Below are 16,541 nucleotides of genomic sequence, written 5' to 3'. Positions count from 1 at the left end.
GCATCTCCATCACCTTACTTTCCTGAAGTGATCACTGAATGGAAAGGTACGGTACCATAGTCATTCTTCCATGCAGATAGCTGATTGCTCCTCCAGTGTGCACGGTAGTGTTGGCTCTGTAGATGTGACTCTGCTTCTCAACTCCACTGCCTGCTGTAGAAAGAGTTTGTGTATTTAGATGCCAGCTGGCTTGCAATGACATTGTTGTGTGTCCTGTTTTAGGAGACTATGGATAAAATGTCCATCCAGAGGATTCCTCAGAAGAGACCGGACCAGCTCTGAGGTCTGAAGACATTTTAGGAAGCTTATGATTCTTTTACCAAAGCAAAATATTATATGTATTGTAAGTTACTGAGTAATTAACTTCAAGAAATGATGACTTCTGATCTCCCTAATACAGGCTTTTAACAACAGATTTTTTTTTTTTTTTTTTTTTTTTTTGAGACGGAGTCTCACTCTGTCACCTGGGCTGCAGTGGAGTGGTGCGATCTCGGCTCACTGCAAGTTCCGCCTCCCAGGTTCACACCATTCTTCTGCCTCAGCCTCCTGAGTAGCTGGGACTACAGGCGCCCGCCACCACGCCGGGCTAATTTTTTGTATTTTTAGTAGAGATGGGGTTTCACTGTGTTAGTCAGGATGGTCTTGATCTCCTGACCTCGTGATCCACCCACGTCAGCCTCCCAAAGTGCTGGGATTGTAGGCGTGAGTCACCGCGCCCGGCCCAACCACAGATAGTTTAACATGCATTGCATATCTACAAATACCAGGGACAACATTAGGTCCTCAACATGTATTATGTCATTGAATCCTCGCAACAACCCTCTAAGGGAGGTACCATTATTTCTGTTTCACAGATTAGGAAACTGAGGCACAAAAAGATGAATAACTTACCCAAAGTTAGCAAGGGGCAGGCCTGTGCTCTTTTCTGTGAAAGTCATTGCCAATGGTTAAAGACTGATGCCTAATAGTCCTCACTGTAACCACTTTTCTTTTGCACTTGTATTCTGCCTGGGAGTGAGATCAAACACCATGTACCAATATCAAGCACATTGTTGGGGTGTGGAAGGGATCCTGCACTATCTTTTAAGTGAAGACTCTGGTAAGTGTTCTCTCTGCAACTGTCTTTTACATGAGTTGATTGAAGGATGGCAGTTGTCCCTTACTATGACTGGATCAAAACCTATCCCACTTGATCCAGCTTTGTTATGCAGGAGCTCTGTCACCTTGAAGAAATGTATCTTTATAGGCTTCTTCTGGAATTGGCCACTGTTAGTGTGAACAAAGGACATAGGAGCTTCTGAATAGCCTTACATTTCCAATCTTCTCAAGCACAAGTGGGAAAATGCACACATTGTTGAGAAAAATCCAGCAAAAGACTTAGCTTGCATTATATCCAAAATATGTCTCCATTGAAACAACTAGAATCATGCCAAGACAAACAAAATGAAAACAAAGAACCACATTAATGATGGGAAAGTTTATAACCACATTATAAATGAGAAAATTAAAGATGATCATCACCTTGAGGGAGTTCATTTTTAGTCTATTTTTATATCCTCAGCATTAAATCATGAGGTCACAGGGCATTTGATAGGAAGCTATCGTTTGAAAAAGAGCCGATTTTTCCAGCCTCACTTAAATTACTCCTCCCCTTTCACCTATTTGTTCAGGGAAGGAAGGCTCAAAAGCTATGTCTCATTGCCTCCCCATATTATCATGAGACCAGTAGATATGAGCTAAGATTTTAGCATTTGTGTAAAACAAAGGACTCAACTTGAAAGCTTGAGAGGAAAGGAACTTGCTGACGTTCTTTGCAAGCAAACATGGGCACCAAAATCTAAATATCAAGACACTGCTGAAGAAAGAGAGATATATTCAGATCTGTAGATCCCAATCATCATTTCTAGCTTGTGTATATTCAAAGTGATTCATTTATTCTTTAGTAAATGGAAGATTTATGAAGGTCACTGAGTGTGAGGTAGAGTCGTTTATTCACTCATTAAATATTTCTCACCACCAATTAATACTGTGATTAAGTTCTGGGGATGCATATGCTCCATCCCTATCCTCAGGAAGCTGATAGGCAGGATTGAGTTATTTATGGAATAAAGCACAAAGAAGCTCCAGCAAGTCCAGGGAATCACTGACTCAGGAATGGTTTCCAATGAGTGACTCAAATAATTATCATGACTCAGCATAATAAATGCAAAGTGTCTTAAGAATGAGAAATGTCCTTGACAGTTTTCTAATTATTTCAAGATTAAAATTCAGGGACTGGAACTCCTTCCATCTTGGTTGGTTATCTAAGGCATACTTCCCATTGGGATTTCCAGCACTCTTTGTTCTTAATGGTTAGGCATTACTCAAAGTGACTGAATGGGCTGGGCAGGGTGGCTCACGCCTGTAATCCCAGTACTTTGGGAGGCCAAGGTGGGTGGATCACCGAAGTCAGGAGTTCGAGACCAGCCTGGCCAACACGACGAAAGCCTGTGTCTACTAAAAATACAAAAAATTAGCCGGGTGTGGTGTTGCACACCTGTAATCCCAGCTACTATGGAGTCTGAGGCAAGAAAATCACTTGGACCTGAGAAGTTGCAGTGAACTGAGATCGTGCCTCTGTGCTCCAGCCTGGGCAACAGAGCAAGACTCTGTCTTAAAAACAAAAACAAAAACAAAGTGACTGAATGAACCACCATATTTTTGCATTGCCTAAATGGTTTAGAATGTGGGCCAGCTGTTTTTGCTCTGCTTAAAATAGCACATAGTTTGAGTAAAGTGGTTTCCTCAGGTAGCAGAATGGTCAAGCCTGTAATCCCAGCACTTTGGGAGGCCGAGACGGGCGGATCACGAGGTCAGGAGATCGAGACCATCCTGGCTAACATGGTGAAACCCCGTCTCTACTAAAAATACAAAAAACTAGCCGGGCGAGGTGGCGGGCACCTGTATTCCCAGCTACTCCGGAGGCTGAGGCAGGAGAATGGCGTAAACCCGGGAGGCGGAGCTTGCAGTGAGCTGAGATCCGGCCACCGCACTCCAGCCCGGGCGACAGAGCAAGACTCCGTCTCAAAAAAAAAAAAAAAAAAAAAAAAGGAAAAATATTTAAGTATATTTATGTATATTTTTTTCACAAATGCATATTTTAGATAACTGGTATTTTGTGAATCAAAGTGGTGTATTCTCTGCCAAATATTCACAAATAAATTCATTGAGTTAATCTCTTCATTGTGTGGTGAGATCTTTCATGTAATAAAACCCATCATGTGGGGAATTACATGACTTTTCTATATTGTAGTAAGAAGATCCACCAGGAAGGGCTCTATCGCGAGACAACAGTGATGACCTTTTATCTTCCTGTGCTGTGTAAAAATGATGGCTATATACCAAATACCTACAACATTCTGGGCATTGTGTACTGTGCAATGGCACATGGGTACTGCATATGCATTTTCTCATTTATATTTCCTTTAAAATCCTCACCACAACCATGGAAGGCAGTTATTATTCTCATTTTAAAAAAGGAAGAAAGAAAACCAAACCCGGAGTTCTAGAACAGATTATTTACTCAGGATTTCACAGCTAGTAATAGCTCAGCCCAGTGACGTGCCCCAAGCCCATGGTTTTTTCATAAGACCACCCACCTCTCCCAAAAGTAGATGTCCATGGGCTCGTTTTCCTGTCACAGACCTTAGCACTAAGATCCTGTCTTAGATCTATTCTTAGTTTAAGAATAGATTATCACCTTAGACAACACTACATCTAATGCCCATGGTATGAGAGTAATTTTCTCTCATACCATGGGTTAAGGTTGCTAAATTGTGTTTCTACAATCTTAGCACCTGGTTGAGGGTTGGGCATTCCCAGACAACAGGAACAGGGAGCAAGTTGACTGCCCCAGCATCCTTCTAAGTATAAACCAAATTGCCCTCAAAACAAACTCAGTATAAAGTATAAACCAAATTGCCCTCAAAACAAACTCAGTCCCAAAGCCAGTGGTTCTCAAGCCTGACTATACATTAGGATAACTGGGCATTACAAACATACTGATGTTTGGGCTCCACTCCAGGGTGATCAATTACTTCAGAGACTCCTGGGGGTAAGGCTTGGCGATCAGTACTTTTCAAAGCTCCCCAAGCAATCTGATGTGTGCCCAGGATTGAGAACCACCAGTGGGAGAAACAGTTTCAGGTTGCATGGAAGGTAGTAAAATTACATGGTTTATCTGTTTTCTATGGATGCATATCCCTCTGGAGATCTGGAAATGCTGGTTGGGTTGTCTTTCCTTACCAGGCTAGTAGTGGTTCGGTTCAGGCAGGATCAGCTCAGCTCCTTTTAAATAGCTTCTCAGACTGCAAGCTTCCTGTCCCCTGTGTTCTTTGCTCTGTGTGATGAAAAAATGGAAGCCACAGATAATTCAGCATTCTCACTTTCTTGAGGTAAAGTCCTTGGAGAATCTGGGTCTTTAAAAATGTAGATAATGGGGACAGGCTTGGTGGCTCACATCTGTAATCCCAGCACTTTCGAAGGCCGAAATGGGCAGAGCACTTGAGGTCAGGAGTTTGAGAACAGCCTGGCCACCATGGTGAAACCCCATTTCTACTAAAATTACAAAAATTAGCCAGGTATGATGGGATGCACCTGTAATCTCAGCTACCCAGGAGGCTGAGGTGAGAGATCACTTGAACCCGGGAGGTGGAGTTTGCAGTAACCCGGGATGGTGCCACTGCACTCCAGGCTGGGTGACGGAGCAAGACTCCGTCTCAAAAAAATAAAAAATGTAGATAATGGGCTTAATCATTCTAGTTCTTAATATGAAATATACCTTGAAGAGTTTAAGAATAGATTACCACCTTAGACGACACTACATCTAATGCACATGGCATGAAAGTAATTTTTTGGTTGGGTTAAAGTTGCCAAATTGTATTTCTACAAAAGGAAGGGCTCTTATCAACGTGGCCTCACTATAAAGCTTTTATGTCTTACAGAGGCAAATAAATTCCCTAGCTGGGAAGGTATGCTGCTACTAAATTTTCCTGGCACTTGCAAATCTAGATAGTTCCTAAATGTCTTCATCTGAGGAAAGGATGGAAATTGATACTGAATGAGCACCTACTATGTGCCAGTACTGTGCTGGCTGCTTTCACATGCATGATTTATTTTCATTCTTACCGTTGCCCTGTGAAGTGAGTGTTATTATTTCCATTTTTAAAAATGGAAAACTGAAATAAAGTGTCCAAGTCATGTGGGGACAGAGCCAGAACTGAATCTGGCCAGCTTCCAAGGACGGTGAGGAGTTGCAAATGAGCTCATGGAAGATGAAGAACAAGAGGATTGGAGAGACGAAGACAGTAGTTTTCAAACTCCAGCACAGTAGAATTATCTGAAGAGCTTAAACAATTCCTGAAGGCTTAGTCCTACTATCGATTCTGCTTTAAGTGATCTGGGGTACAAATTGAGCACTAGGAGTTTTAAAAGCTGTCTGTGTGGTTCTCATATGCAGCCAGGATTGAGAACCACCAAGTTAAAGAGTCCTGAAGCTTGTCTGGCTAGACTCCACTGGCCTTAAGTTTTGGAATACTTGTTAATATTCCATCCTGGTAGAAGGGAGGGAAAAGATGAAAGCAGTTATTTAAGAGAAGTTTTTAAATCAGGACCTTAATGTAGTTACTTCCTGAGCCATTGCCACAAACTATTTTAAAGTGGGGTTAGGGGATGACTTACTTTTGTTTACTGGGAAGCAAGATTATTGCTTCAAAATTATTGATTATTCAAGGGTATTTAAGAATCCCATATATCATACAGGTATATACCTAAATCTTAATAATATAAGTGAGATACAATTTTCGACTTGACTCTTTTAATTTATTATTGGTAGTTACTAAAACTTACTCCGCATTTTGGTACAAGATTATTTGCAATACGGGAGGATAGGAGGAAGGGTCTGAATTCAGATTGCACGTGTATGAATCCAGATTCAAGACTCCTTTGTGCTCACTGTGTGACTCTGGCCAGTTACTTTAGCTCTCTAAGCCTCAGTTTCCTCACCCAAAGAGGGAGTGATAATAGTACTTGCCTCATAGGATTGTAGTAAAGATTCAAAGTTAAATTCTTATCATTGTGCCCAGTACATAGTGTCAACTATTATAATGATTTTACCACAGCGGTTCCTGAAATGAAAATCACAGGCTCAATTCTCATATTGTCCCATCCTCAGTGGAGCTCACGTTAACATTCCAGTCCCTTGCAGTTCAAAACTCCTGGATGGTTTTTGTGCATTTTTATAAGGGCTTTCTACGACAAACAGGTACTGATTTTAGAAACAGAATGTATAGTAGAATTTTTCCCTTCATGTTAAATAGCATTTAAGTGGCAATAAATGATTATTCTGATTTTGTTAGTTTAGTATATGTGGTTTGGGTGTGTGTGTGTGTGTGTGTTTCTGTGTACACATTGCAGATAGAAAGTGTCTATAGGAGGAAATGCTTTTTCCCAAGGTCATATCATAGCATTATGTTTGAAAGAGAAAAAACACAGATATCCAACACTTATTTTTGTTTAAAAGCAAAGCTGCCAATATTAGAATTTACTCAAAAGCTCCGAGTAGACCAGATTATTGCCATTTGAGGTGATGCTCACCTGAAGAGGTTCAGAAAACCTCCACCTGAAGATACTACTGCACTGCAGTGTGGGGTTCCAAAAGTCACACTGAAGTCACAGTGGATTGAAAGAACCAGGGCCAGTACTATGGGAAATCATATTGAACTCAAGGGAATGAGGCCAGACCCAAGGGTGGATGAGGACTAGTGACTGTTCTCTCTGGATTGCTCTCACTTAGTGGAAAATAACAGGATATACTGGGTTAATGACTTGATATAGTATGATGTGATAATAAATTAATTCCATTTTTCTGAAAGAGTTTTCACTCTGTAAGATGCCCTTGATAAAAAGGAGCTATTTAGCCAAATAAAATTGAGAAAAACTACATGCTATTGGCAGTTCTCAGGGATTCTAAAGAGATGTTAGCATTATTTAAGGTACTGGTAAGTCCTGGTATAAAGACACTAGTTTAACTTTAACTCAGTTAAATTTGATTGAGGAAATCTTCTCCCCCCCAACCACACCTATTACACAGCTTTGATGAAGGGCACTTTGGTTTCCAGTAGACTAATATAAATAATCCTAACAACTGTATTTGATATATTAATAAATTTGAACCTCTTTCCTGGAGAAAAATAATTCTGTGCAACTGTTTCCCATACCAAAACAAAAAAGTAGCCGCCAAGAAAAATGATCAGAGAGAGAGAGAGAGAGAAAGAGAGACTGGAGAGAGAGAGAGACAGAGAGAGCGAGAGAGAGAGAACAAAAGATAGACTGGTTGTGGCAGTGAAAGGGGAGAAAATCATAGACACTTTTCGGGAGAAACTGTTATGTTTATGAAAAAGAATTAAACAATTGAGAGTTAAAACTCCTAAAAGAGCATTGCTTTTATGAAAATCAAACATGGAGCATAATTGTAAAATAAAGGATGGTGATGTGTCAATTTTTGACTTGAACTTTTGTTTTTCTAAGCATGTTTAAAAGTAACATAGATAATAACTTTCCCAAGTTCAAGCTCTGTACTGAGATATGTGCCTTTGTCAAAATCTTCTTTCACTAATAGGATCATTTTCTCCAAGATAATTGTTCTAAGAAATGAGGCCAGAATTTTTAAAAGTATCCCAAGGGGATATGAACAGACACTTCTCAAAAGAAGACATTTGTACAGCCAACAGACACATGAAAAAATGCTCATCATCACTCGCCATCAGAGAAATGCAAATCAAAACCACAATGAGATACCATCTCACACCAGTTAGAATGGCCATCATTAAAAAATCAGGAAACAATAGGTGCTGGAGAGGATGTGGAGAAACAGGAACACTTTTACACTGTTGGTGGGACTGTAAACTAGTTCAACCATTGTGGAAAACTGTGGCATTTCCTCAAGGATCTAGAACTAGAAATACCATTTGACCTAGCCATCCCATTACTGGGGATATACCCAAAGGATTATAAGTCATGCTGCTCTAAAGACACATGCACACGTATGTTTATTGTGGCACTATTCACAATAGCAAAGACTTGGAATCAACCCAAATGTCTATCAGTGACAGACTGGATTAAGAAACTGTGGCACATATACACCATGGAATACTATGCAGCCATAAAAAAGGATGAGTTCATGTCCTTTGTAGGGACATGACTGCAGCTGGAAACCATCATTCTCAGCAAACTATCGCAAGAACAGAAAACCAAATACTGCATGTTCTCACTCATAGGTGGGAATTGAACAATGAGATCACTTGGACACAAGAAGGGGATCATCACACACCGGGTCCTAATGTGGGGGGGAGGGGTTTGGGATAGCATTAGGAGATATACCTAATGTAAATGACAAGTTAATGGGTGCAGCACACCAACATGGCACATGTACACATATGTAACAAACCTGCACATTGTGCACATGTACCCTAGAACTTAAAGTATAATAAAAAAGAAGAGAAAAAAAAAAGTATCCCAAGGGGAAGAAGTGTCTAACTTGCTGATAATCAACCATTTACTTGTGGTGGGGGTGGGGATCCAGGTTTGGTTCTTCTCCACTAGGGGTGGGGGATTGTATGACTGCTTCGATTCAGCTGTATGACTGGTTGGATTCAGCTGTGGGAAGTGCCCAGTCATTGAAAGGAGGAGGGTCAGACCCTTCCAATAGTTTAGGTATAGTCAGGCAATGAATGAGGGCACCCTCAGAAGGCCACACCAGCACCCCAGAAGAATGGTCCACATTAAATGCAAGATGGTGCCCTCATGCCTGGCTCGGGTGTTTTGCTCTGTCACCAAGTCACAATCCATTGCAGAGGGGAAAGGTAATGAATGCATACAAAACAGCAATGTACGAAATTTTCCTTTATCCCACATTTTGAGTGAGGGTGACAGCAGCCATATAAGTATTTCCACAAACTCAGTGGGGAGCCGATCTCTATCAGCAGGTTCAACTCTATTTGCAGTGACTCCAGTGGCAAGGAGAGGTTTTGTTCTGACAGTCAGAATTCCAGCAAACGGTAAATGTTTCTTCATGCTGAGAAGTGGGAAATTCAATGATACTTTGGCTGAGTTCCTGCTGAGTAGTGAAAATAGAATGAATACGGAGAGGGACTGTGACTTGAAGAGCAGTGAATCAGCCGGCCCAGACATTGCAACAATCCGCTTTTAAGCTGAAGCCCTCTCCCCTTTCTACACCATTCTTCAGGGTAATAGCACTGTTTTTATGTTTGTTTCTAGGGAATTTGATGCCATAATTTCTTATTTGCCCTAAGAAACAGAATTAAGCACTCTGAGATCTAATAAACAAACCTATAATAATATAGAAGAATATATATTACTATGCCACAACAGAGTCATTTGCTGCAACTCTTTACTTTATGTTAGGATATTGCAATAGGTAAAGTTAGCGTGGATATCAAGGAGCTTGTAGCAATGGCATCATTTATACCTGAACACCTTTTTCTTCTGTGAATGAGTCAAAAGTTTCGGAGGATGTTATTAGAATGGAAGCCCTATGAAGGCAGGGATTTCTGTCTGTTCTGTTCACTGTTATATCAATAGCACACAATAGGTACTCTAAGAAGTGGGTGAATAACTATTAATCTGTAGGCTGTGAAAAGTGTACTCAGCTATGGCTCGTCTGAGATGTCTAGTACTAAGGTCCAACGTGAACTTGCTTTTACTGATTTTCTCTCAGGTGTGATTTTGTAGAATAACTCTGATAGATGATTCTATAGAACAACATTTTTACTAGTATGTTTCTTTTTTAAAAAGTTACATGACTAGAACTTGATCATCATGAAAAATTAGAAAGTATAAACAAACAAAGAGATAAAATAATCATGTTTGTGCTACTCAGAGATAACCACTGCTATGATTTAAATGTATGTTCTTCCAGATTTGCCTATGCACATATGTTTATATCTAATAGTAATGAGGTTAGATAATATAATCCTGCTTTTTCATTTAACACTATTACATGAACCTCTATTTTTGTTAGTAGTCACCTGTATCATCTTTCCATAGTATCACAGTAGCATATTCTAAGAATGGACCAGAATTAGCCAATTCCCTATGATTGTTCATTTAAGTTATTTCTCATCTTTTGTTTGATCACAAGCACCATGCATGTCCCTGTTATTGGAAGAGATGTGTAGAGCTGGTTTTTCACAACGAAGCCTCAGGCATTGGACAGATGTGTCCCCGACCTTGGCCCTTCCAGCAGATCCACTGTGTGTCCTGCTCCTGCACTGTCTCTTTCAGTGACAGTCTAGGAGCCTCCAGGGAGAGCCAGTGAGCAAGGGTTCAACTGGCTCTGTTTCCTCGCACTTTTCACCTGGTTATTATATGTCATCTGTTTTTGATGATCATTTGACTTGTTTTCACCTTTATTCATGTTTACATTATCTCACTGACCAAACACTTTCCAGCAGAACCTAGAAGGGATGAAGAGGGGGCTGGCGCAGAGGGGAGCAGGGGGAGGACAAGTCAATGAGTACTTTACCTTCTGTGTCTAGATCTGCAGATTTGATGCTGTCCTTATTATTATTAATTATTATTATCTGAAGTTCCTGCTTTATTTAAATTTCCCTAGTTGTTACCTGGTGTCATTTTTCTGTCCCAGGATCCCATCCAGGATAACCTATTACTTTTAGTCATCAGCTTTACTTAGACTTTTCTTGGCTGTGACAGTTCCTCAGACTTCCCTAATTTTTGGTGACTTTGACAGCTTTGAGGAATACCTGTTAGGTATTTTGTAGAATATCTCTCAATTGGAATGTGTTTGATATTTTTCATTATAGAATGGGGTTACATATTTTTTGGGAGGAAGACTCCAGAGGTAAAGTTCTATTTTCATCATAAAATATTAATTTTTATCACATACTAATGGTGTCAACCTTGATCTCCTGGTAGAGTCATGTTTACTAGATTTCCATACTATAAAATTACTCTTTTATCTCATATTTTTATTTACTTATTTATTTATGAGAAGGAGTCTTGCTATGTCACCAAGACTGGAGTGCAATGGCACCATCTTGGCTCACTGCAACCTCCACTTCCCAGGTTCAAGCAATTCTCCTGCCTGAGCCCCCCGAGTAGCTGGGATTACAGGTGTGTGCACCACCACGCCCTGCCAATTTTTGTATTTTTAGTAGCGATGGGGTTTCCCCATGTTGGCCAGGCTGGTCTCAAACTCCCTGCCTCCAGTGATCTGCCCGCCTTGGCCTCCTAAAGTGCTGGGATTACAGGAGTGAGCCACCGCGCCCGGCTTGTCTCATACTTTAGTCTGTACGTTTTGGAAGGATGTCACTTTGTCCAATCCATACCAAGGGCTCCTTCTCCTTAAGGGAAGTGTGTGTATACAAATTATTTGTAATTCTCCTGTATAAGATGCATAAGATATTTTTCTATTCTCCCACAATTATTTATTTATTTATTCCATCATTTATTTATGTCAGCGTGGACTCATGGATATTTATTTTACACTTTGGGTTATAATGCAATACTGTCTTATTTATTCTGTTGCTCAATTTGATTCAATTTTGGTCATTCATTAGATCTTTCATTCAGGGCTCCTTTGTCTATTGTATTTTTGTTTTGTTTGTTTGTTTGTTTTTTGAACACTTCAAATGTTCTGGCTCTACAAGATGCTTCAGGTGCTTCTTGTGTATTTTGTGTCCTAGTTCTAGAATCAGTCATTTCTACAAGAAGCCCTGGTTTCTGCTATTAGCAAATGCCTTTGAAAATGAAGATCATGGTAGTAGATGTGCTTATTGCTGCTGAGACATCTAGATTTGTATTGACTTCATCGGTCCTAGACCCCCCCGTTCAGCTGATAGAGCAAGAAAATATATGTGTGAATGCCAACTCATGTACATACACATATCTATAAATATTTTTATATACAATCACCTGTATCTCTGTTAAGCTAAATATTAATTCATAGTGATATCTCCAAGTTCATTACCACATGGACCATTCTAACCTCCTCCAACATTTCTCACCATCCACCCTTTGTTTACATAATTGTTGAATTCCAGTATACAGGTAGAGTGGTCTGAGAATTGATAACCAATAGCCCCATGGGAAACAATTTTATCAACTAGAATAGGGTGCTTGTATACAGCTTCTTTGGCCTTTAGTCTGCAGATTCTGTTCATATACAAGGTTACTTTGATGACCATCTTGTCCCCGACTCTTCAGTGAGGTTGTTTCCTACATTGGCAATGCATTTACATTGTCTTGTTACAGTTTGCATTTCATTCTAGGATTCCTCTGACCTCTTAAATAGGTTTTTTTAAAATTTGCATACATTAAGGATTATTCTATGTGCTATAAAGTTCTATGGGTTATGACAAATGTGTAGTGTCATCTATACACCACTACAGTATTGTATGCAAGAGTTTCACTGCCCTAGAAATTCCTTGTGCTTCACCTATTTAACCATCCCTCCTCTTTCCAAACCCCTGACAATCACTGATCTTTTTTATCATCTTTATAGTTGTGTCCTTTGAAGAATGTCATATAAGTGGAATCATATGCTATACAGCCTTTACAGACTGACTTCTTTCACTTAGCAATATGTATTTAAGATTCATTCGTGTCTTTGCATAGCTTGATAGTTAATTTGCTTTTTATCACAATGAATAATATTCCATTGTATAAATGTATCACAGTTTGTTTATCCACTCAACTATTGAAGGACATCTTGGTTTCTTCCAGCTTTTGGCACTTTTGAATAAAGCTTCTACAAAAATTCATGTGTGGGTTTTTATGTGGACATACATTTTCCATCAATTGGGTAAATACCTAGGATACACAATTGCTGCATTGCATGGTAAGACTATGTCTAACTTCATAAGAAATAGTCAAACTGTCTTCCAAAGTGGCTGTACCATTTTGCATTCCAATCAGCAAGAATGAGAGTTCCCATCGCTTTACATCCTTGCCAGCAATTGGTATTGTCAATTTTTGTAGATTTTAGCATTGTATAGGTGTGTAGTAGCATATAGTTGTTTTAATTTGAAATTCTCTAATGACACAAGTTGTTGAGCATATTTTCCTATGCTTATTTGGCACATGTATCTTCCTTGGTGTGAAGTCTGCTCAGGTATTTTGCCCATTTTAAAATTGGGTTGTTTCTTTTCCTTGAGCTTTAAGAATTCTTTTTATATTTTGAATACAAAATCTTTATCTGTGTTTTATAAATATTTTCTTAATGATGCACTTTTAATTAGCACTTGGGGATTGAGTACCACTTTCCAACACTAAAAGCTTACATACAATACTAAATGCTATTAATGATCTACCTGTGTTCACCTTGTTTGCTTTGCTGTTCCCAGAAATGACCACAACGCTTCCTCTCACTCCCTTAACCCCATCCATTCATTGTCAAAGGACCTTTATGTACTGCAGTCCTCACTGTATATCTCTAGAAATTTCTTTCCTTTGTTTATTTTAACTGAATGACCAAGGTGGTAACGTGCTTATTCATCTATCTGCCATAAGGTTTCCAGGGAGAATCCAACCTGCTTGTTTCCTGGTTTTGGAGGAAACAAATGGGTCTAGAGGAAGTTGCTCACAATATTTAGGTTGTGGCATGTTGTGGGTGAGGTTAACCATTGTCTGTCTTCCTTTCCATGGCCTCCAGTCATCAAGCCTCCTTTGCGTCATTTTAAACGCCCTGCTTATGCATCTAGCTCCTATGCACCTTCAGTCACAAAGAAAACTGATGAGCATCCTGCAAGATATAAGATGCTGGATCAGAGGATCAAAATGAAAAAGATTCAGAACATCTCACATAACTGGAACAGAAAATAGGCCAAGGGGAAGAAGAGAGGGAGTGAAGGAGGGTCTACCTATCTGCTTCTCAGCACCCACTGGCCACAGCAGGACACACCTCCAAGACCTTAGAGGCTGTTGGGGCAGGTACTATCCTGGTTGACTCTACCAAGGTGAAATGAAAGTTGTATGTGATTTTCTTCTTTGTTGTTCTTGTATCGACTCATCAATTTCTGGATGTGGGATCAGCCCAGACTCTAGCAACAAACTAGCAAGAGGGGTGTTTTTATGGTATAGGTCTCTAAAAGTATAAATTGGACCAAAATTAAAATGATACAAACTTAAAAAATAAAATAAAATTCCTCTCATTGCCACTTTTTTCATCTCTAAAAGTTACTTGCCCCCAAAAGAATATTGGTTTAATAATCATCATATTTAAGAAATGCACTGCTAAAAACTTATTTTCCAATTTTAAGTACACCTATTTAAAATGTAAATACACTTATTTAAAATTCAAGTAAATATGTAACTATCAAAGTAAATGTATTCAAAACAGAAGCTGTGCTTCTGAATGTAAAAATATTAAAAGGAAGAGAAGACTGATGAATTGTTATATTCATGGACATTTCAGAATTCACGCTTACAAAGCAAATCCAAGTTAAAAAAAAAAGACTTGTGTGCCCCATGAAGATTGTGCCTCATGCCCAATAACCTCATGTACCTTTAAGAATTTGAAGATTTTCAGGAGATGCATTTGGCTTCATTTTCCTCTAATCTTTTACTTCTACCCATAGTAGATGATACTAAAAATCTTGCCTTAAAGACTTCAGGTTTGAGAGTCAATGCAAAAGATGTCAGTTTGATTTTGTGGTCCTAGGCCAAGAGGGTGTAAAATTCTGAGCCTAGTTTAAATTCTTTATTTTCAGATTGTTCTGGACTGAAAATCAAGAATTTAAACTAGGCTAGAGATGCCTTTAAGTTACATTTCAGATCCTCTTCACAGCATGCTACATATCTAAAGCCCTTGGGGTCCTGATTGCTCTCACAGTTGCTGGTGGAATCCACGGCTTTATAACCCACCTCTTTTCGTGGTGGCATTTTTAGCCCTTCTGTGTCTCTCCCTAGAATTTTTACTTTGGGACTAAAATCACAGAAGTAGCAAGGAAAGGCTCAAGACTAGAGATAGCTTTCAATTTCTTCAGAAATAGCCTGGTGCAGTGAGAAAACTAGGTTTGTTTTCAGGCCAGTCTGATCTGTATCCTATTCTATCTATAACTACTTGCAGGTCCCTGGTCAGATGGCATAATTTTTTGATGCCACCATTTGCTTAACTAGAAACTAGGATTCATAATACCCACTCTGCACTTTGTACTGAAGATTAATGATAATGTAGGTTTTGGTTGCTGTGGCTGAGCCTGGCCAGTAATAGGTGCACAACCAAAGTAGCTAAGAGCATTTCATAATCAGGATGAACTCTCCAGGACAACCCTACAAAGAAGGAGCTGTTTGTTCCCAGATGCCCTTGACCTTCAGGGCTTGATTGTAAAGAGTTTAGTGTCATCTCCTTCTCTCATTCCCTGCAGTTCATTTCCAATAAACCGCAGTTATTCAAGTTAAGCAAGTTCCAGAATTTAGTGCCCACCATGCTATTGAGCAGTTTATTTATAATACGCTTTATGATGATACTTCAGAGAAATGTAATTGCCATACAAAAAGAAAAATCATTGTGACTTTTTGTTAAGGAAGTGATTGCAATTCTTAACTCCCTGACTGGTGTCTGGGTCTGCAGGCTGGTAGTGTCTATTCCATCTGGATTAGGTTAACTCAACAGGTAATTCCTGTTTATAGACAGGTGCTTTAGTGCTTGCTGCACAAAGTCATTTGGCTACACAATGAGGAGGCCCATGGGAGTAGTAACCTCCTCAAATAATGTTCCCCATCTGTCTGTCAATACCTTCCATCTTAGGTACTGAGAATTTAATGAGACTATGTTTTCTTGGCTGTGCTTCTTGATGTTGGAAGCCATGCTCCCGGGGAAGAAATCTCCTTCTGTATTCCTTTCTCCTAAAATGTGAGTTTTTTTCAACCTTTGCTAATATTTTAATGGAGCATATGTACAGATGTTGAGATTTTGCATTGCTTATAAAATGCCTACCATATTTTTTGCATGACAGATTGTATAGAAATGCAGATTATATTCTTACAGCAAATAAAAAGATGCTTTTAACAGACTTTCTTGTATATGAGCCATTTTCTTCTCTTAAATTCCGGGATGTTAGATGTTAGCAAAATTTGCTGCTGTTCAGCCCTGAATATCTTGTCAAAGTGGACAGTATAACTTATCCATTTCAATTTTCTTCCTTATTGTATAGGTGATAGTTCATTTTTTAACCTTTTCCTCCCTATACAGCCAGTAAATAAATTTGTTAATATAAATAACCCATAATAGGGGTTAGTCAGTAGGTGAGCACCTGTGTTATCATTCCAGACTAGGCTTATCATTCCAGACTAGTTTATATCATTCCAGACTAGTTTATATCATTCCAGACTAGTTTATATCATTCCAGACTAGTTTATATCATTCCAGACTAGGCTGTCTTACTAGTGGTTAAGAATTGGGACTTTGTCTAGCTACTCGGTAGGCTGAGGCAGGAGAATGGCGTGAACCCAGGAGGCGGAGC

General features: G+C 39.4%; 1 protein-coding gene across 3 annotated transcripts in view; it reads left to right on the top strand.

Moving 5' to 3' along the window:
- PDE1C (phosphodiesterase 1C) overlaps positions 1 to 16,091 on the top strand; it is a 579,473-nt gene extending 563,382 nt beyond the window's left edge. For all 3 annotated transcript variants that reach the window (XM_023186040.3, XM_023186041.1, XM_023186042.1), the window contains exon 19: positions 13,730 to 16,091. In XM_023186040.3, coding sequence (XP_023041808.1) covers positions 13,730 to 13,899 — 170 coding nt within the window. In that variant the 3' untranslated portion in view covers positions 13,900 to 16,091. The remainder of the gene's footprint in view (positions 1 to 13,729) is intronic.
- The last annotated feature ends 450 nt before the right edge of the window (positions 16,092 to 16,541 follow it).

This window comes from Piliocolobus tephrosceles, chromosome 8, assembly GCF_002776525.5.
Source record: "Piliocolobus tephrosceles isolate RC106 chromosome 8, ASM277652v3, whole genome shotgun sequence".
In the NCBI taxonomy this organism is placed as follows: domain Eukaryota; kingdom Metazoa; phylum Chordata; class Mammalia; order Primates; family Cercopithecidae; genus Piliocolobus; species Piliocolobus tephrosceles.
Note: the sequence above shows the minus strand (reverse complement) of the source record. Positions and strands in the feature narration are given on the sequence as shown.